Source organism: Otolemur garnettii, unplaced genomic scaffold (assembly GCF_000181295.1).
Source record: "Otolemur garnettii isolate 467f Iridium unplaced genomic scaffold, OtoGar3 scaffold00010, whole genome shotgun sequence".
In the NCBI taxonomy this organism is placed as follows: domain Eukaryota; kingdom Metazoa; phylum Chordata; class Mammalia; order Primates; family Galagidae; genus Otolemur; species Otolemur garnettii.
Window position 1 is genome coordinate 10637678 of NW_003852405.1, and position 23260 is coordinate 10660937.

Consider the following 23260-nt stretch of genomic DNA (forward strand, 5'->3'; position numbering starts at 1 on the left):
CGCGGGGTTGAGGAATCCGGGCGATCGCCGGCTGGACGCACCGGCTGAAACTCGAGGCGCCACATCCAGCACTTTGCGCTTCGGAAGACGCGTCCCCGCACCATTTTCACAGGCGCTTTTGCGGGTTTCTTAAACCGCCCAGCTGGTGTTTCGGAAGGGAGTTTCCAGAAGCTCCATCTATTGCCTCCCTCCCCCCTACCTTTTTTTTTTTTTTTTTTTTTTTTTGGATTTTTACCCCTGCGAAGAGCTTCCCCAGCTGCACAGCGTCCGCCCTCCGAGGGGTCCCGGGGCGGCCTCCCCGTCGCCCACGCCGCCTCCTCCGGGCCGGCCCGGGGGCTCGACCCAGCGCTGCCGTCCGGCGGATGGTCTCGCGCCGGGGCTCCGCGGCCGCTGCCCGCCGTCCGACACTCCCCGCCCTCCCGCACGACCCCGCGCCCCGGCGGGCGGCGCTTGCGGCGGGCAGGAGGCGGGCGAGGGACCCGGGGCTCGTCCGGGGGTAGCCGCCGCCTCTGCAGCCCGCCCGCCCGCGCCCCGCGCCTGGGAACCCGGACCTGCCTCCGCCTCTTCCTCCGGCGGCCGCATCCTCCCTCCGCCCGCCGCGCGTCCTCCCGCCGCCCCCGCCGCCGCGCCCCCGTGGCTGCCTCGGCGGACCGGGGAGGGGGCCCGGCGCGTCGGCCGCCAGCTCGGCTCGGCTCGGCCCGGCCCGGAGGCGTGCATGCCCCTGCTGCCCGCGGCGCTCACCAGCAGCATGCTCTATTTCCAGATGGTGATCATGGCAGGGACGGTGATGCTGGCATACTACTTCGAGTACACGGACACGTTCTCCGTGAACGTGCAGGGCTTCTTCTGCCACGACAGCGCCTACCGCAAGCCCTACCCGGGCCCGGAGGACAGCAGCGCGGTGCCCCCGGTGCTCCTCTACTCCCTGGCCGCCGGCGTCCCCGTGCTCGTGGTAAGCCCGGGGCTCGCCCTCGCTGCCAGCTCCCTCCTGTCGCCCCAAGCCTTCGGGGTTGAGGCCGGCTGAGGGTTGGGGCGCTGCAGCCTTTGCCTTCTAAGTTCCCCCAAGTTGGTGGCAGCCCCTTACCCAGAGGACATTCTAGGGCGGCTAAGGGGTGGGCACGAAGGCAGCCCCCAGCCGTCCCCACAAGCTACCTCACCCTCGCGCTGGCTGTGGTATTGGGCGACCTGACCGGGAGGAGGATGGCGCGGGGGGGCGTCTAGGTGGGAGTCGGGCTGGCAGGGAGGTGAGCTTTGGGGTGAATCTTGACTTCATCCTCTCTGTGTGGCCTTGCTTCACCCACTGCCTCCTCTCCACCTGCGCCTGAAGATGAGCAGCAGCCGGCGGGGGAGAGGAGAGGCGGCCGGGGGATCAGTTGCTGGGGTGTACAAGGGACTCCCACTTCCCGAGTCCGGGCGCGGATTTCCATTCTCCCACCTCCTTCCCTTTCAGATGAAAGTGCCCCTGGGACTAAGCTGACCAGTGAACAAATAGGTGGAAAGAATTTGAGGATTTCTAAATGAAGAGGCCTCAGCAGCAGTGCTTTGCTGAAAAGCAAGAGCTGTGTCTGAATTACAAGAGCACTTCAGATTTATTTAAAGGCTGTGCTGCTCCCTGGGCAGTTGAAGTCTCTTTCTCTTAGAACCTTACAGAGAATGCTTTATGCAGAGTGTGCGTGTGGGAGAGACTATATAAACACACACACATACACACGTATATAATATGTATATATGGGGGGTAATCCCATAATAATTTACATATTAAATATGACGCAAAGTTATTGTAGGAGAACTGGTGGTGTGTCTTTAGAAAACCTGATGCATTGTGGTTCCCTGAATAAGGACAGAGTATTGGAGGTTTCCTTCTGGTGCTATTTCCTCTTTTTCTCTCTCGTTCCCCTTTCTTTCTCGATAGATGACAAATAAGAAATTAGGAAATGAAGAGGAAAGGGAAAATGAAGTTTTATTTTCTGTAGCCGAACGTGTACATTGCGATAATGAATGTTAAGGACATCTGTTGTGTTTATTAGGTTTGGATATTCCTCTTTCCTTTGATGTTTAGGGCAAATGACTTCATAATTTACAAAATAGTGAAACACTCTTCACCCATAAAATTGAATTCCATGGGCAAGCCAAGGAATTTCTGATAACTTCAAAGTAACTTTACCACCTCGACTGTGATAGCTGACTTCAAATTAGCTCTAGCACAATCGTTTGAAATGTGTTAGACTTTGCCCCAGAACGTATTTTGCTTTGTTTTTTAGTATTGTAATTTGCTAAAATTGAGCCCGAACTCCAAACCCGGCTTCATATTCATGTTCTCTCTCTTCCATTTGCATTGGTCTGTTTTCTGGGGGGGGGCGAGGGGGCTTTTTACCTTCCGTAGATGCTGGGTTTCCAGGCATGTGTTTTTAGGACATTAGCTCAGAATTTTTCAAGGATTGATTTATTAAACAAAACAAACAAACAAAAAATACTGTCACTTTCAGGTCATTGATTTGGTCATAACCAAAATCATTAGTGTCTGTCACTCATTCTTTGGTAATTACCATTCTGTGTCTTTTTTTTTTTTTTAAATGAGATAGCACTTTCAGACCCTAACTATCCATCCTGGTGGCAGGTGCCATTTAGAGACAAGAATAGACCGGCCCAGTGATCTTGATAATTCTCCACTTAGAGGGAACCCAGGAGGGAGAAGGGAATGAATTAGCCACTATTGAATGTATAGTCCTGCTGGGCACTGAAGAGTCACAGGTGCATATTTTTCTCAGAGCAGTCCTTCCAGGAGACGCTGTCTCATATTAACATTTGAGGAAACTGAGGTCCAGAGAATAAAGTAGAAATATCTGAAAACAATAAAAGATGGATGTGCTGTTGGCATGCCCACAGGACTGACGCCGAAAGCCAGTTACTTCCACTGCTTCCAAAGACCATGTTCTCTGAAACATGGGCCATGCCTCCTAGGGCAGACATTAAGAATATAACTGGGAAGAATTTTTGTAGAGGGCAGATTCACCTTGGTTTCCATGTTTAGACTTGCAGTTCTTTACATACATGAAAATGGATTTGAAAGTCAGAAGAGAAGAAAGTATTGGGTTTTGGAGCAGAGCTGTCTGTGTGCCTTTTTCTCCTTCCGCTCCCAGGAGTATCACACTCTGTCACTGTGTGAGGAGCTAGGTACTGTAATGGCAGATTCTCCTCCTCACTACTCTTAAAACACTTGCTTTCCATGCTCATTGTGTCATAAAATAGTAGTATTAATAATGTTATTAATAGCACTCATTATTTATTGAGTTACTACTTTACTCTGGCTACTCTCTGAATAGGCTCTCCACGCACATTATATCCAGCTGATGTTTGGATTATTCCTGAAAGAAATTATTATTGTGGTCATCTAGCACCCAAGGAAACTGAGGTTTAAAAGGATTAAGTAACTTGTTCAAGGACTAGGGCTAAGAATGTTATACCTAGATTTTTACCTTTAGTCCATCAAACTCCCAAGTCTCTGCCTTTTCTGCAGTTTACTCATAAACTCATAAATCCTTCTTCTGAATAAATTCCTCAAACAGAATGTCTCTTCTCTCATCTCTTACATTGCTTGTATTGTGGTTATGAAGGTTCATTGTGTGTGTGTGTATATGTGTGTGTATATTTTTACATCTATATTATATATAATATATATTTTATTATATACATGTATATCTTATGTAAATATATATATATGTCTTTAGCTTTCTAAAATTATAAAAGTAGTATCTTTCTTCACTATCTCAATCTTTGGATTTGTCTCATTCTCACTACATTTATTTATCTAAAAATTAGAAAGAAGGTATAGTTTGAGTTTACTCATTTTTATGTAGTGTTGACTTGGGGCTCAGGTTTAGAGTCTAAAAAGTTGAATTCAGATCCAAAGTATACTCTGCTGTAAGAGTTGAGAACACCAATTTCTGTGCTGAAAAAATTATTTAAGCTCATTATGCCTTAATTCCCTAAGTCACAGGATTTTGAATATCAAATTAATTATTCTATGGAAATGTCAACCTTGGCCTAGAGTTGATACTCCATAAATGGTCACTATATTATTAACATTATTAGTAGTAGTTAAAATAATGAGTCAGTAAATGTTTACTGAATTCCTGTGTTCCAAGCACTCTATCTGGCAGAAGAGAGAATTCAGCAGAGTAGAGGCTGGCAAAGGCAACTTTGGAAGTAAACCATGGTCACTGATTCTAAGGAGTTTATAGCCTAATTTGGGAAATTAGGTAAAACACTTAAAGATCATAATATAAATAATAATGATACAAGTTATGCATGTATACATACAGGAGGTGCCAAAATGTATACACATTTTAAGAAAGGAAAACACCGTATTAAAATTGTAATGCTCGATATATGCTGATAACAAAGGATGAACACAAGTCATGTTTGAGCCCCTCTTGTAATTGCAGAGTCAAACACAACTTGAGTATTACAATTTTAACACAGTTTTTCCCCATTTTTAAAAATGTGTATGCATTTTTTTATCACCCTCTTATATATGTATGTGTATACCACAAAGACCTCTGGTAGTTCAGAAGAGGATAGGGCCATTTGTGTTTGGAGGCATGAGGGATGGGTTCTGGGGGAAGATGGTGGTAGTTGAGATGCATCTTGAAGGAGAGGCTGAAATGGAATTTACTGCAGGACATCACAGCAGCAACTTGGTGAACAGCCCAGGGAGGCAGCAAATACAGACTGTACTCCTAAAAGAACACTTGGTTAGTCTTGTTTCTAAAAGTGATGTGTGGGGAAAACAGGGTGTACAACTAAATATGAAGGCTGGGGTCACCGATGGGAGCTAGAAACTGGATTGAGAGTTTTTCTCAATTTGCTAGGAATTAAGCTGATGGATGGTGTTTTAGGACATTTTAAGGCAGCAATATGTAAGACTCTTATATTATCAAAATATCTGTATAAGATAATTTTAAACTATTCTTAGGTCTATTTTGTGTTACCTAATATTATTATTCTAATTGTGTTGTCATAAAACCCCTATAAATTGGGCTTGTTTATGTAGATGAAATGGTGTATACACTCCTTGAAAACAGGTGCTATTTAGTTTTATCTATGTGTCATTTGCCAAAGTGCTGTATATAGCTCATAGAGATGGAAATTTAATTTGTGATCCTGGGTTTTCACTGATGAAGAGAATTGTTTATGACAGTGGGTTCTGCTCTTCAAATTTGGCTACAGTGGCCACCCAGTATAGCTATGTTTCATTAGACCTCAGAACAACACAGGTATTTAAAGGATATGAAACTAGATCACCATCATCGTAGAGCTAGAATAAAGGGAAAGCAATGTGGTACCAACCAAGGTGGCCCCTGACACCAAGTGGGACAGATTTAAAGGCTGAGGTTCCTCCCTGATTCTTTAGGTGTACATCCTCAGGAAGCTCTAGACCCTGAGGCTCAAATTTGAGTGAGGTAGCTCCCGTCACTATCCCAAGGGTGCCAGTGTCATTAAGTATGGTGAAGGCAGATGACAGAATTGCATCTTGTACCCAGAGCCCCATCATGCTGGATCAAAGTGCCATGGACCATGAACCTTACCTTGGATGTCCCCTCCTATCCCCACTCCTGGAGCAGTCTCTGGTGGTGTGGGGTAGGAGAGGAAGCACAGGCAAGTGTTTCAGACAAGTCCTGCTTTCTCCCACTTGCCATGTAACTTGGGCAAAATTTTCTTATTCACAAACTGGACATAAAAACATTCGTTTCTTAGAGAGTTGGTACAAGTGTGTAGAAGTTCAGATCCCAGACTCTGGAGCCTGATGGCTGGGTTTGAAGCCCACATTCCTGCTGTGGGAAGTTGAGTCAGTTACTCCCTCTCGGCATGTTTCTAACTATTCTATGCATAATAACCCAGTGCACTAGTCTCAGGGGTTGTTAGGAGTATGAAATGGGTTAACCCACGTGTCAGAGCAGGGCCTAGCTATCTAGTGTTCACTCCCAGGAGGCCTCTTGAGATTGTGATCTGTAATCAGGAAAACCGATTTCAAACTCCTGGCAAAATACCTTTGTTTGTCAGTGGATTGGGAGGCTGATAAAATATTAGAGGTGGACAGAAGCCACGTAGTTCACTCTACTCATCATCACAAATTGGGAGTCTGAATAGTAAGAAAAGAAAAACTCTACCAGAATTCTGTCCTCAATGAATGTCTCCTATTTTTGATGACTCCTGCTCTTCCAAGTGGGCTAACACTAGCTCATATTTCCATGTGTTTCTTCTGCAGTAGACACTGTGTTAGGTGTGTTTAATGCCTTGCTTCCTTTAATCCTCCCCATGATAGCACTATTTTTAAACATGAGTACTGTCATTAAATTTTTTGTAAATGGAAAACATGAAGTTTAGTGAGATTATTATATGCCAGACTTAATGTAAATTCATGAGTATGATTAATTTTCACCATAAAATTGTGAAGGAGAGTTAGGTGTAAGGAGGTTAGATGCCCAATCCCAATGACAGTGCCAGAGTCATTAGTGCCTGTGTTCCTAATTGTTGTATTACGTACCTTGATGCGAACACCAACTGGTCTGTAAAGATTTTTAGTCATAGGCATTCCATATCAGGAGAGTCAAAATTTCCTAAAACCGTCTGTCCTCGATTTCAAATTTGACGAGAAGCTTTGTGCTCCTTTGTAGAGAATGGTCTCAATGCCTGGTGTCAGGATTTTTTTTCCCTATCAAGCTTGGAAATGTTACGAAGTGAATGGCGGCGGAGGGGAGATAGTTCCCCTCTGAGTTGAAGGCGTGCCTCTTATCTTAGAAGCAAGCGCTGAGACAGTGCTAGAGGCACCCACATTGCATGGAGAGGTGGAGCTACCTGTTTCTAAGGCATGTTTCTGAAAATGAGACCTAGCATTAGATTCGGGTGCAGTGAATGCAGGGGAATTGTAAAATATTGTATGTGTGTATGTGCTTGTGAGATAGGAGAACCCCCATGGTTTTATCAGATTGTCAAAGATGTCCAAGATCTCCTAAAAGTGAACAACTACTCCTTTGGGGACTAGGGAGATTCAACTCCTTCTTGCGTCTTTTAGGGCCTTGCTGTACTCCGTCTCATTCATGATCATCTGTTTATATTTTCTCTCCATTCTTCTCTCCCTCCATTTCTCTTTCCCTTCCTCCCTTCACTCCTCTCTGTCCCTTTTTTCCCCATTTATCTTCTCTCCTTTGCACACAAAGGAGATGGTGACGCTGAGGGGAAGGCACAGTCCGAGTAAGAGCAATCACACCCCAGCCACCATTCCTTCTCCCTCTTTCCACTTTCCTCCTCTCCTCCTCCCTTTGCTTCTCTTCCTCTCCCCCTCTCCTGTCACTCATCAGCTATGTGGCTGCTTCCACCAGTTGCCCTACCTGGAACGTGTTGACTTATTCCTTCCGACCTTCTGGTTATGTTGTGCAAACCGACACGATAAGAAAACTCTTTAGAGACAGTAAATCATTTCATACATGTACTAAAAACCTAATGTGAGCAGGCGTCATGGGCTACATAGCCACCTGGTTGATGGTGCAAAATTTATGCATTTTGTTTGAACTTTTGAAGGGTGGGGGACATACCTTACTCATTTTAGGAGCCCAAAGAATAGCATTGTACCTATTACACAGTAGATATGATATCATCATTCAAAATGATTTTGTTCAGACAAAATGCATAAATTGGGGGTGGTCAACACTGTTAGCCAAGGTTACTTGGCTAACCTACTATGTGGACACTCACCCTGTGGAGTGGAAAAATGAACAAGATTTTCATACTTCTTTTCTGATTTTCCTGTAGAAAGAATAGCAAGAATAAAAAGCCAACAGTCCAAAATGGCCTCCTAACTAATTATTACAGACAATTGCTCCATACCCAGTGCTGTTTTCAAATTATATCAATGAGCTCTGAATATTGTGAAGATTATTATAAAGAATCATCCTATTTATTTCTGTAATTTGAAATAAATCCTATTTCCATGGACCACACCTGATACTATCTGTTAAATATGTATTATATCAGATTAATTTTTAAATTTGCACTGTACCCAAAAATGGTATTTATAAACATTTTGAATGATGATAATGGGTCTACTGTGTAATAGGCACAATGCTATTCTTTGGGCTTCTAAAATAAGTAAGGTATGTCCCCCACCCTTCAAAAGTTCAGACAAAATGCATACAATTATATCTCTAAGACTTGGTTTTTTCTTTTAATCTGTAAAATTGACATCATGTGTATTTAGTCATTTTTGCTGAAGGAATGGGGCAAACCATTCACTCTTCACATTAATCCTTTCAGATCATATCTGCAGAAACGTGTCTATGGAGCTTTAGCAATTTACCTCAGTTGGTAAATGACACTTCTAGGATGTGAACCTATTACTTCAAGTCCAACGCTCCATTGGCTTCAGCTGCACACTAATTTGATTCGTAGCATAAATGATGGCATTGCGAGCAGGCAGGGCAGAGTTAAAGCAGACTGATTGTACATCAATGTGTTCTTTAAAGGACCCTTATGCTTGTTAATACAGTATAAGCTCAGTTGCAAGGGAAAAGGGAAATTTAAAATCTAGGTTCAAAGATAAAACTTGACTGATTACTAAGAGCAGTGAATAGCCAGTAGAGCTCGACTTTCCCAGCTCAACATTCCCATCCATATAGGCTGAGAAGACAAGTTCAGATGTCGGTGTTATGATCTTAAGCTAAGTTAGGAGAGCCCTTATAATGGACTTTCGAAAATCATAAGGGATATCATTTTGATGGAAGATATTTTAATATACGTGAAAGGGAGTTCTATATTCAGTACTATTGAAACTTTTTATGAGAATGCCAGTTTTCACTCAGCAGGCTGGTTACTTTTTTAGTCTTATTATGACAGATGTAGTTTAAGCATCACTGTCAGTAAAATCACCATTTTTCTTCTTTTGTAAAAACAGAATCTTAGAGGTATTTTTTTTCTCCAGCCCAGGTACAATTAAAACTCAAAAGGAAGTTTTCTGATGGGCATTTCTCACTGAGAGATATATGAGCAAAAGAGTGTGAGTGCAGGTAGGGAGTGTGTATGGTGTGTGTGTGTATTTTTAAGTATTTAACACATTTGTACTTTCTTGTATGGATTAATTTTAATTTTTCTTTTAACCTCTACAATGCTTCCCCCAGGCTCTTCCCCCACTTAAAAAAAAAAAATCCAACTTCTGGAACATTTTGTTACATCCTTCCAGACTTAGCACCATCTCCTATGCATAGATCCCTTGGAGTTGCCCAGTTGAAATAGCTTGAAGTTCCACTCTTTTTCCTTCATTTGTTATACAAAGTGCTATGTTTCCATCATCAGACTTGGGCATCTCACAGTGTTGTCATCTGACTCACGGCAACTTTGTCCTTCTCAACTTTTACGTTATTTTTGCTAGATAAGGTATACAGGTGTCCATTTAAATTTGTAGAACTGACAAAATTTCTACATTGGTTATGATGAATTTCAATTCAAGGATCAGACCAGGTTCCATGGCGCATATAGTTAGGTTCTCAGTAATAATTCATTAAAATGGGCAAAACAGTCTATATACCCAGTTCTGAAAATTTAGTAAACTCTTGGCTTTCTGGCCTTGAAATGTCTTAGTTTATGAAACCCTGAATCAAAGGATCAGCACAGCAAAGGTGAGATTTTGTACTCTCAGACTGACATTCGTCAAGCTGAAATAATTTTAAATAACGGGTTGGACTGTAGTTCTATTAAAAATAACAAGTTGAGGTATAGGGCACAGGCCTCACCAGAGTCTAACACTCTGTTCATTCAAGGTGGGATGGGCCTCCAAACTATTATTTAATCCATATAATTTGAAAATCTTAGATTTCAACAACGAGTTTATTTTTAGCATTCATCATGCTAATTAAAAGTCACTATTTTTATCAATGAAAAATTACTTTTATATCCACAGTGCTAATTAAATCAGTTGTTAATTAACATACAGGTAGTGGGAAGACTTATAGCAGCCTCTTTGGAGGGGGACCTTTCTGATATCATACTAGTGACTGCCTAGGGCTTTGCACTTTGATAACATTTAAGCTGATCATTCCTAGAATTAGAACTTAGACTAGTGCATTCATATCACACAGATTATACTGATGGGGTTTAATGTAAACTACAGATTTCATAATTTAGAGACTGAGTCTTCTTTATCCTCATTATTTCTAAAATAGACATTCAAAATTTGTTAGCTAATGGATAATTTAATAGTAATAATCAGCATGGAATCGATTTATTTGACAATAAGGTAAATGTTATTTGACAATTTGTCACATTCATATTTTTACAGCCTTTTGAATTTGCCATTCATTTATTGATGGCCTCCTTTGTGTATGGCATGGTATGAACTAGCTGAAACATTCGGGATTGAAACAGTGTGGAAAGATTGGAAGTGAAAAAGAAAGAAGGGAGGAAACTTTTTATACTTTTCATTCTTTCTCTCCTCTTTCTTCCCTCTCTCCTTCTTTTATTTTCCTCTCCTTCACTTCTCCTCTCTTGTCTACCCTCCCGTACTCTCTTTCTCTGAACAAAAGTTGGGTAAACACCTTTCCTGGGCACCATACCGTGCAGTTAAGACTTGAAGAAGTTAAGGGACTTGCTCCCAATCCTAAAACCAGGATTAAAGCCCAGCCCTCCCATCCTTTCTTCAAATATCTTAAAGAAATACTGGGAAATGAAACATTTATGACATGTTAGGGCAGTTAAGTGCATGTGTACTTTTGATGTATCTCCTCATTGCCAAAATAACTTGTGGCATTTCCTCTCTAAGGGAAGCAGGATTTGTGTTGATATAACCAGAACCTCTAGGCTGAGTGAATTGTGTTCTAGTGTAATGATCCTTTTTTTCCAAGGGTGCTTTTGATTAGTGCCAGCAGAAACTACTTTTTTATCTCCATTTCAGATTTAGCTTTTCCTCACACTGGGGTACATGCAAGCACTTTTCACACTGAGAAACATCCTGTATTTCCAGAGATCTTATCAAAGCAGAACACCATGTTCCACAGACACCAAAATTAAGCAGTCTTGGGGAGAGATAGAGCACCTGGGGATTCATCTTGGAGTTGAAAATGATCTCTTGACATTTCCAATTAAAAAAACGAAAATACATTATGCTTGCTTGGGTGACAATGGCCTCTTCCTTCACATGGGCCCTGCAGAGTTGGGCCTGTTCAGTTACTAAAATGAATGAAGAGACTTAGTCAAAACTACGTGACAACCTTTTTGGACTTTCACGAAGAGACCTTTGTCCCCCTTCTCTTTAGTTTCTCATCACATGATTCCTTGGGTTCCCTTTTTATTTTTCCTCAGCTAAGTCTAGAATACAGATGTGAGAATCCAGTAGACGCTTTATTCAAGCCACACTGCCAGTCTTTCTTTCTTTTTGTTTTTCTTGGAAAAGATTCATGAATCCATCATGAAAGAGAACATGCTTCCTCATAGCTGGAACTTTTTAGTCATGTAAGCGGACTTAGAGATCGTGTAGTTTCATCTCTAAACTTTCAAATCTGTGCCCAGAAAGGTTAAGTGATGTGTCCAAGGTGATGCAACTAACAAGAAAATACAGAAGTAGCCAATGGGTAGGGGGCACATGAGATACAGCTGCAATTTTTGTAAGCACATATTAGCTGATTGAGCCCTCACAGCAACATAATGACTAGATCCTATCGTTATGTCAACTTATAGACAAGGACGCTGAGGTACGGAAAGATTAAGCAGCTAATCCACAACCCCACAGGAGTGCCATACCTGGGCAGAATGGTTCCATATGTGCTTTTTATACAGGGATGGCCCTTATCTCTAATATTGAGCTATTTTTTGCTGTCGGACGGTGCTATTACTTAGAAAAGAGAGATGAAGAGCGTGTGATTGTTGGTGGGGGTCGTTTTTTTCTTATGACTTTATCCTGCTCTTCCAAAAGATTGTACTGAATACTGTACTTGTAGTTAATGCGTTATCTGTGATACTTGATACTGTGATAGAGGTAACACAAGATACAGAGAAAGGGACATTTCATTCCCAAATCATTTGGCTCTGGGATGCTTCTTTTACGTTTCTAACATCACATCTTTTCAGATGAAAAACAAAACTACATTTAAAACTTGCTACAAGTGGCTATAACAACAACAAAAAAATCTTCTCACTTTTAATGCGCAGATTTTAACATAACATAATTATAACAGTGTAACTAACAGAAGATCTGCTGTGCCCAAGATGTGGTCATTACTTTAAGGTCTGTTAGTTGTAGACATGGAAGAAATAGTGTTATAAATGCATTTAAAAAATTATAGACATCAGTGTATTTCTACTTTGAAGTCAGATTTGTTTTCGAAGGGACACAATCTATTCTTAGGAATACTCCCAGGATTAAAGCTTTTGGTCCAGTCCTGGTGCTGTTTCCTGGGAAGCAGCAGTGACTTGAGAACGGAGTTCTGTGCTGTGCTGTATGTCTTTTATTCTCTCCATCCTTCATTTCCATCTTTTTAAATGCTTCCCATCCTTTAGTTTGGGCAGATACAATCCCACCTCTTTCATAACACGTACCTTGATGCTTCTAGTCAACAGGGATCTATCTCTCCTGTGAATTCTTTTTTAAATAATAGTTTTCCCCCTTATTTTGTATACTCTAAATAAAAGAAAGGGTAGTTGTGGGTGTGGGATGTGTTGCTGGAGAGAAAGCAAAACAAAATAAAATGACTAGTGACTCACTGGCCTGCCGGGCGGTACCTGAGCATTTCTCCTTGTTCTGTTGCTTACTATCTTTTAGCCCTTGAAAAAACATTTTTTTCTGGCCTCTATTTCATTAGGCATTTGGTTTGGGAAGGTTTGAACTTCAGCTGGGGCAGACCCATAGCTTCTGCAGGCAGTCTTTTATGTGTGAAAACAAGTCTGATTCCACCTTCCAGTGAAATAAAGTCTATGTTTCTGAATCTTCTCCTGGTTGATTTCACTCAACTTTTTGAAGCTATATGGAACAACCTGGGTGGTTTCCCAAAGTTTTAAGTTATGTTTCAGTTCTTGAACTTTTCCTTTCTTTAACTAAAAAATTTCAATTTTGTATGGCATGGATTTGAGTCCTTCCTACCATTCAGCTACTCACATCTGACTATATTCAAGATGTCTTACGTTCTTAACTGTTATATGATGGTTCTTGACCTGAAGGCTGTATTTCGGGGATACTTTCGCTCCTGGCAAATTAGGCAGGTATTGTACCTATTATTTTGCATACTCCTTTTTTTCCCCTGATGGATTAGCTTTGGGAATGGGGGTAAGTGCAGTAATAAAGCCATTTTGTAGTTAGCTATCTCATCTTTTAAGGGAGTAGGTTAATTTTTTTTCCAAATAGACAAACACAGCAGTCAGTGACACAAGCAGTCCCAGTCCCATGACCACAGCCAACATTGCTAAGAGATCATGGCATATTCACCTCTTCCTGAGACTGATCTGGGCTTCTCATCCTCAAGTCATTACTCCAGGAAGCCGTTTCTAATTGAATTTTCCATCTTTGAATGAGATGATTATTAAAATGCTCCCTATTATATGTAGCATACACAATATAGTGTACTATGGAGTTATACGTTATGGTTAATTGGATATAAATATTCTGTCTGTCAAAGATTACAAATGCCTATAGACTAGGAAATAGGAGGTTGGGCACTTAGGTTCACTAATTCATTCTAGAAAAAGTGCTGCATAACTCATTGTTGACCATTACTACCGTCACCTTTGAAGTACTTCCCTTAGCTCTGCACCAACGCCAGCACATGGTCCACCCTTCAAAGCACTTTTTGTAGGATGAGTTCACGAACATCATTGTCAGCCCTCATCAGCAGCTCTGATGGCCATTCACAATAAAGAGTTCCAAAATTGCTTTGAGGGATAGCCTAGGAGGTGGCATTGGTGCATTCACAGATGAGTTATAAAGTCCAAATTATGTTTCTAAAACCCAAGTCTTTAATGTTTTATTTTATTTCCCAATCTTCACTGCTTTCAAATATTTTCCCTTGTGTGTTCAATTTTCCGTTTAATCAAAGTTATATAGAAGGTAGTCAAAACAAAATCGCACTTACTTCAAATGGGGAATATTTCATACACTTGTTATTTTCCATTAAAAAATCTTCAACATCATCATATTTGGGCTCTGTAACTAATATTTCACTGTTCCATGTCTTTAATTATACAAGACACATATTTTCATAGCATTAAATTGTCTCTACTTAAACATTTATGTGGCACCGCATGTGGTCTTTCTTCGTGTGTTTCATTTTATATATTTTATACACTTTTTAAATATTCTTTCCCTGAAATGATTGAGGTGACTTAAGAATAGATCATCTCCTTTCAATTTTGTGAATCAAACTACTGTCAAAAAACAAAATTATAACACATTTAAAGATCTTAACTGGCTTTTTACTTGTGATTCCAGAATTGTGATTCCAGGAAAGGGCTGAGGAAAGAATAAATAGAGAAGAAAAAAAGTGGATTAGTTGTTTCAAAATTACTTTCCTTGTAGAAGTTAAAATAGAGGGAACTTCTTTATCATGATAGTTCAAACTGGCTTGTCTGGGGATTTGGCACTTATCTCATTCTCTCCTGATTTCTTGGAAGGTACAATAAACAACTTAGTTTCAGGTGTGGTGATGTGGAACTTGAGCATGAGTGACTGTGGTTTGGTTTGGTTTCCTGGGCCGAGTGCAGGAGTTCAGTCCCAGTCAGGGTCATCCTACACGTTCTATTTAAAAATCCTCTCCTTTTGGTCACACTCTCACCTTGGGGCATTAGCTCTAGTTTGCTACTGTCATTTTGGGTTTCTGGCCTCAACACACCATCGTAGGTTACAGTGTCCTTGTGATCAACTGAGTTTTTATTGTTCCAGCCCAAAAGAGACCATTTGATATTTGTTGAATGACTATATTCAAGCATTTAAAACTTAAGACTATACATCACACTAAGGAGAGCACTCTTAAGACTGTCAGGAGAATAATACCAGGAGTTTGCAAAATCCTTCTTAGTCAAGATCCTCATGAACCAAACAACCAAAATTGAGTAGATCAAAGAATGAGCCAGATGAAGAATCTACCTATTGTAACCAAGTAGCCTGTTCAATAATTTTTTGCAACTGATGCATTGACTTGTGTGCAATGAGAAACGTCAGCAACTGGACAGACTCCCTGCTGTCCAGCAGGTAGGTAATCTGGAGTGCCATGACTGTGGGCAATTAAAGAGGAGTGAGAACAAGTCTGTAAGTCTTATTCTATAAAAGAGATCACTGGTATCATCTGAACAACAGTTGTTTGTTAGGGATATGCTAAAGTTACTTACTGGGTGGAATGAAAGATTCCTTAGGGCATATAGAAACCTGGGTTTGGCATGACAGAGCCAACATTTTGTCTAATTACCCACAGAAGTTACTATGATATTCCAACTATAGCATTATTTTCATTATACTGCCAAAAGAAAAAAGGTAGGCATAAGCAGGGAAAAATGAAGAGAGCTAAGAGTCTCATTATGACAAGGAGTCTTGTTCCAATGTCTTGAAAAAGTTGTCCACAGCATAAAGTCATCACTTCTTGCCCTGCTTTATACTTTGAATGTCTCTGATTATGGTACTGGGTGTTTTGGTGAGTTCTCTGTGTGGCTCTCACTTTAGGCATGAGACTTGTCCCTTGAAATTTACAATGAGTTGTCCAACTTCAGCTCTTACGGCTACAGAAACAGAGCAGCTCTTATTCTTAGTTGGAAAGTTATAGGCCAGTATTGGAAAAACCTGGAAAAATTCAGAATATAATCTGGTCTATAGGTAGATAATTAAAAACTTAAATACAATGAACAGGGCTACAATCTAGTAACATGAGTATTATGTTTTTTTCTGCAGAAACGTAAGTTTGTTCTCCACAGTTACCCCTATTTATACCAAATATTGTCAAAGAGTAATGCCAGATTCCAATCTCATTAAACTTGGCCTGATTACTTACATAAGCACAGCAAGAATCGTGATTGACCACATAGGTTCTTTAAAGTTTGTTTTGCTGGAACTTTGGACATGGAATCTCAGATTGGATTTTTAAAAACTTATCAAGGATAAGAAGTCAAACCAACATAGACCTCAGACTTCACCTGCCACTTGTAGACATTCATTCTAGTTACATTTGAAAATATGGCTTCTCCATCAAAGCCGTGGCAATGTAATCAGCATTTCTAATTGTATCCTGTTATAAACAATACAGATTCTTATTTACTTGTATGAATACCTATCTTTTCATTAAAATAAAAATGGTTGTGAATAGTTTCTAAATTCTGGAGGAATCAGATAAAAGTAAATATTTTCTTCCATTCTTGAGATACTTTACTAAGAAGGACATTTTCTAATTCCATCCATATAAACATGAAGGAGGTAAAGTCTCCATCTTTCTTTAGGGCTGCATAGTATTCCATGGTGTACATATACCACAATTTATTGATCCATTCGTGGGTTGATGGGCATTTAGGCTTCTTCCATGCCCTAGCAATTATGAATTGGGTTGCAATAAACATTCTGATTCAAATATCTTTGTTGTAATTTGATTTTTGGTCTTCTAAAAGAAAAAGTATCCAATGTACACAGCCCTATTTTGAAACTAATTCATAGCTTTTATAGCAATGTCATAACCTAATTATAGCCTTAGAATATGGGTAGAGGGTGGGTCAGGGGAGGCAAGGGAGGTGGATGGGGGGAGGGAGGGTGATTGGTGGGATTATCTATATGGTTTATCTTATAAGGGTACAAGTGAACCTTTCTAAAAGCAGAGTATGAATGTCAACTTAATAACTAAGAGAATGACATGAAGGTTATGTTAACCGGTTTGATGAGAGTATTTCAAAATGTATATGAAAACAGCACACTGTACCCCATGATTGCATTAATGTACATAGTTATGCTATAAGAAATAATAAAATAATAATAATAAAAGAAGTAAATATTTTAATGTATATGTTACCAAATTTCTTTATGTTATAGATAACTCAGGAGACAAAAAGCTTTCTCAAATCAGAAAACAAAACATCAAAAGTGCCAGCGGTTTTTAAAAACAAGTAAAAACTTATAATTCTTCTTTTTCAGTTCATTTCAGTCTCAGCTAATTAATTTTTATTCTCCTTGACTTTGGTTAGCAGTTTTAGCAGTTTCAGGGACTCCTCAGTTTCATTAGTTATTGAAATTCTGTCTCAGTCCAAAGGTCTGATGTTAAAGTTATCAGAAAACTGTCCTTGTCAGAGTCCTGTCCATGAATCTCTTTGAAGAAATAAAACTATAGGATCATAATTGCTTGCAAAAAACTTTCAGGGAAACATCAAAATAAAAAATTAAATGAAGAAATTAATTGTGGACAAAAGAATTTAAAATGTCCATGGTTAAAAGATCAGATGTGAGATTTTTATGATAATAGCACAACTTATGAGAAAATTTGGTTATTTCTGTGATATACAACATTTTAACATAGAAAACAGAATTATAACTAATAACATTAGGTTTTTAGGAATTTCATAAGATTTTAGAAAATGTATATCAATAACATACCTATATATATAGCTTAAAGGTTTAACATTACTTATTAGTTTATACTGCTTCCCATATCATTTAACATATCAAATAAGCCTAATTAGTTTAGTATTTATCTTTTACAAGGTGAGAGCTATGGCATTCAGTGTTTTCCAGGGGCTTAACTGGAAAATTGCAAAGCTGATTTGAAATCAAAAAGATTTAATTTAGGATTTGATTTGGGGATATTTGTCATTATCACAAGACACATGATTAAAATAGTATACCTTGTCACTATGAAGTCATAGTCCTTTATTTAACCAGAATGAGGACTTACAGACTTTAAAAGGCAAAATTGCATAGTTGTTAAAAAAAAAAAAAAAGAACTCTAGCTCTTTAGGTCTTTTAATATTGAGAAGACTCAGTTTCTTAGTAATCAAAGATCTAATGCAGTTTACATGAATCACAGTGAATGATCTTTTTTTTTTACATTTTATAAAGTATCTTTTTATTGGTTAGGATTCATTGATGGTAAAAAAGAATTAGGTTACACTGATTGCATTTGTTAGATAAACTCCCTCTTATAATCATGTCCTGCCACCAAGATGTGTGCCATATGCCGTGATCCTCCAAACTCCTGCCTCGTCCCCTCTCCCTGTTCACTTATTCCCCTATTCCCCCACCCTTCTATTAGATCTTCTCCTGCCTTCTTATTAGGATTGAGTACACTGGATTACTGCTTCTCCATTCTTGTGATGCTTTACTGAGAAGAATATGTTTCACCTCCATCCAGGTTAATATAAAAGATGTAAAATCTCCATCTTTTTTCAGTGGCTGAACAGTATTCCATGGTTACATATACCACAGATTATTAATCCATTCCTGGGTTGGTAGGCATTTAGGCTATTTCCATATTTTGGCAATTATAAATTGAGCTATGATAAACAGTGTAGTGCAAATGTCTTTAGGATAAAAGTTTGTTTTTGTTTTTGTTTTTTTTTCATCTGGGTAGGTGCCTAGTAATGGGATTGCAGGATCAAATGGGAGGTCTAATTTGAGTTCTTCAAGGAATCTCCATACTTTCTTCTAAAAAGGTTGTATTAGTTTGCAGTCCCACCAGCAGTGCAAAAGTGTTCCCTCTCTCCATATCCACATCAGCATCTGCAGCTTTGAGACTTTGTGATGTGGACCATTCTCACTGGGGGTAGGTGATAACTAAGGGTAGTTTTGATTTGCATTTCTCTGATGATTAGGGATGATGAGCATTTTTTCATATATTTGTTAGCGATTCATCTGTCTTCCTTTGAGAAGGTTCTATTCATGTCTCTTGCCCAGTGATATAAGGGATTATGGGGTCTTTTTTGTTGATTAATTTGAGTTCTCTATAGATGCTAGTTATCAATTTTTGTCCAAGTCATAATATGCAAATATATTTTCCCATTCTGAAGGTTGTCTTCTTTGGTTGTTGTTTACTTAGCTATACAGAAGCTTTTCAATTTAATTAAGTTCAATTTGTTTATTTTTGTTGTAATTGCCACAGGAATCCTCATAAAATCTTTTCCCCAGGCCAATCAGTATCTTCAAGTGTTTTCCCCACACTTTTATTTGAGGATTTTTTATTGTTTGATGCCTTCAGTTTAAATCTTTTATCCATCTTGAATCAATTTTTCTAAGTGGTAAGAGGTGTGGGTCCAGTTTCAATATTTACATGTGGTTATCCAGTTCTCCCAGCACCATTTATTGAATAGGGATTCTTTTCCCCAGTGTATGTTCTTGTTTGGTTTATTAAAGATCAGGTGGCTGTCAGAGGTTAATTTCATCTCATGGTTTTCTATTCAGTTCCAAATGTCAAGGTCTCTGTCTTTGTGCCGATACCATAATGTTTTGATCACTATGGCCTTGTAGTATAGTTGAAAATCTAAAATACCCCTGGCTTTGTTTTCATTACTATTTCCTTGACTTTAGGGGATTTCTTCTGGTTCCTTACAAAACAAAGAATTGCCTTTTCTGAATCTTGAAAGTATGATATGTATGGTATTTTAATGGAGATTACATTGAATCTGTAAATTGCTTTGGGAAGTATAGACATTTTGACAATGTTGATTGATTCTTTTCAGCATGAGCATAGTATATTTTTTCATTTTTTAATATCTTCTGCTATTACTTTTCTTAAGGTTTCATAAGTTTCTTTGTAAAGGTCTTTTACCTCTTTTGTTACTCATATTCCTGAGTATTTCTTTTTTTTTTTTTTTTAACCTACTGTGAAGGGAATTGTGTCCTTGATTAGCTTCTCATCTCGGCTGTTATTGGCATATGTGAACATTGTGTTTATATCCTGAGACACTGTTGTATTTTTTGATCACGTCCAGGAGTCTTGTGGTTGACTCTTTGGGATTCTCTAAGTTTAAAATCATTTCATTGGCAAAGAGTGAGAGTTTGACTTTCACTGCCCCCATTTGGATGCCCTTTATTTCCTTCTCTTGCCTGATTGTATTGGCTAGAACTTCCAGCACTATGTTGAATAGTAGTGGTGACAGAGGACAACCTTCTGTGGTTCCAGTTCTAAGTGGAAAAGCTTTCACTTTTACTCTATTCAGTATAATATTAAGTGTGGGTTTGTCATAGGTGGCCATATATTAATTTGAATTTTTGAATTCTTAGTTGTTAGTAACATTTAATTTTAGTAAAAACCTAGGAATTAAGCAATTTGGAACTGCCTATTATATACCAACATTTTTGAACAAACATTTCATAATTTCTAGAAACATGTGTTTCTAGAAAATTGTTCACATAGAACAATTTTTGTTTAGCTTCTCTATACTATATAAAACAAGATGTAGAGTGCATGTACTTTAAATTTATGTTCACCAATTGATGATTTAGTATTTTAGCTTGCTTAGAAATGACTTAGATGTTTCATGATTATCTGTTATTTAATTTAATATAACATGACTTTAAGATTTCAAACTACTGAAAGGAATATTCAAACTATGAAAAATTATATATAAACTTCTATCCCCCTATTACCCCATTTATATCCCTGACTTTACTCATTCTTAATAATGCTTGAATTAAACAAATCTAGCTATTGAAGAATTTCAGGTAATGCCACCCCAAAATATGTCACTTTAATATATAATCTTATGTCTCTTAAGGGCAGGGATACTTTCTGAGCAATGTTCTGTTTAGTGATTTCATCATGATGCAAACATAATGAAGTGTAGTTATATAAACCTAGATAGTATAGCCTGCTACACACATACATAGGCTATATGGTAGATGATCTGTTGCTCCCAGGCTACAAACCTGTACAGCATGTTATGTCCTGAATACTATAGGAAACTGAAACATAGTGGTAAGTATGTATGTATCTAAATATAGAAAAAATAAAGTAAACATGTGACAAAGATGAAAAATTATATTTACCATGGACGGAGCTTATAGGACTTGAAGTTATTCTGGGTGAGTCATTGGGTGAGTAGTGAGATGAGTGCAGGCCTTAGGACATTACGGTATGCACCAGAGACTTTGTAAACACTGCATTCTCTACACTACACAATGGCTACACTAAATTTAATAAGCAAACAAGGAAAACAAATGAAGTAATTGTGTTGTGATATTATGACAGCTATAGTGTCAATAGGTGAGAGGAATTTTTTGGTTCCATTATAATCTTATGGGACCACTGTAGCGGTTTTGGTGGTCATATATGCAGTCTGTCATTAACCAAACTGTATTACTTACTTGTGGCTAAAGGCATTTGAAAAGCAGTACAATCTGAGATGCCAGGCTTTATGAATTCCCCTTATCTTTCGAAAGAGAGGTCCTCCCAGAGGAACTCAATTGTTATTAATCCTCTTCCCAGAGAGCTTCAGCAACCAGGGAAGATTAATTTTTTATCACAATAGGGGAGATTTGACCAAACAAGACAGACCTAGTTACAAAAAATCATCTATTCTTCTAAGAGTCCATTCATCCTAGATAGAGAAACACGTATCTAGAAAGCCCAGTGAAGACAAAATGGTCAAAGGTGAGGCTTATTTAGAAATATGATCTCTCCCACTGTAAAAACTTGAATTGATTTTCTTTATAGATATAACATTTTTGCAAAGAGTTTCAAAATAGCTGGCTTAATAGCTACTGAAAAGATATATTTGGGAGACCCACATAGTTAGATAGGCAGTCTCTTCAATTTGCTTTGTTTTATAATTAGATTATTCATTTGAGGGTCGATCCCATTAACAAAGGGGCAAATAAATAAAGCATTTTCTAAACCTGGGCTCAGCATAGATTTTTTCATCTCTGAAAAAGAAGCAAACCTGTTTGCCCTGGAGGTCTAATCTTTATAAACATTTCAGGTTTTTATTTTTGTTTTTGTTTTGCCTTTGAGGTAGGAGAGTAACTAAGACAAAAGTTTAGCAGATTCAATTTTTCTTACCAGTTTTTCACATAAATTTTTCATTTGCCTTCATGAAGGAGTCTTTTAAAAGAGGCCATACAATATTTTGAAATCTTTTTAGAAGTTTCTATGCATCACAGGTGTCCTTGGGTTGCCATAATTTGAGAGCCTTCATTTTTAGATTCATTTCTTAAAGCGCAGTGTTGTTCAATTGAAACCTTCCACATAATGGTCATCTTAATTCTAAATTATCTTTAGTAAGATTTTGCCACTTGCATCAGTCTCCAGGGCCTAATACTTATATAGGTAGAATGTAGGCAGAGCTAGAAGGTCAAGTCCTTTAAAAATTGTTTTTTAAAAATTAAGGATCTCATTTTTACATTGACTCTTGGGTCTCTTAGAGCCAAGATAAAAGCACACAGGGCTAGGTCATGGAATGCTGTCACAGTGCATCTCACTGTGTGGACATTGTCTTGAGGCTGGCAGGTACCTCCCCATTCATGTACAGGGTACCCTAACATGATAGTCTTATTTTGGGGTGGTGGGTTGTTTTATCTTGTAGACCATATCCATCAGTCAGGTTGTAGCTTTGGCTTGGAAATCCACTTGACTAACTTCACCAATGATTTTCTAGTTTCTGTCTAACTTAGTTGGACACTGAAGTCATAACAACATACTACAACAGCCATCCGTTTAAAACTGCAGTTCTTGCCTGCAACTAGTCAGGCACCACAAACCCAAAGGTCATGCTGCTCCCACAGCACAAGCTCCTTGGTTTCCCCAAGGTTAAATGCTTTCTTGCAGGACAAACTAGCCTTGGATTCAAAAATCAGTAAGATTGGTATGCTCAATGTGAAAAGAGCAGGGTTTTACCCCAAATGAATTTACAACTTTTGGGGGGGGGTGGTCCATGAGGTGAGGAAGACAGGGGACCTGTAAAGGATCAGCAGCTCCTCCCCTGCTTTCTTCAGGGGGGCTTGGGAGTTGTCAGAAGCATCATTTGGGGCCCTTAGTGGTCGTCAGAACTGTCAAAAGACAAAATCACAACACAATGAGTTTAAAGATTTTTTTTAACGTTTTAATTAAATTTGTTATTTATTTACTTACTTAGAGACAGAGTCTCACTCCATTACCCTCAGTAGAGTGCTGTGGCATCATTATAGTTCACAGGAACCTCAAACTCCTGGGCTCAAGTGATACTCCTGCCTCAGCCTTCTAATAGCTGGGACTACAGGACCCAACCACAGCTCCAGGCTAGCTTTTCTATTTTTAGTAGAGACAGAGTCTTACTCTTGCTGAGGCTGGTC

General features: G+C 39.0%; 1 protein-coding gene across 3 annotated transcripts in view; it reads left to right on the plus strand.

Annotated features, from left to right (window-relative positions):
• The first annotated feature begins 487 nt into the window (after positions 1 to 487).
• The window catches only part of PLPPR5 (phospholipid phosphatase related 5), a 136282-nt gene continuing 113509 nt past the window's right edge, over positions 488 to 23260 (plus strand). Inside the window, exon 1 of one of the 3 annotated variants that reach the window (XM_012801670.1) lies at positions 488 to 952. In XM_012801670.1, coding sequence (XP_012657124.1) covers positions 716 to 952 — 237 coding nt within the window. In that variant the 5' untranslated portion in view covers positions 488 to 715. The remainder of the gene's footprint in view (positions 953 to 23260) is intronic. The other 2 variants (XM_003784126.2, XM_023509851.1) reach the window with 2 other exon arrangements.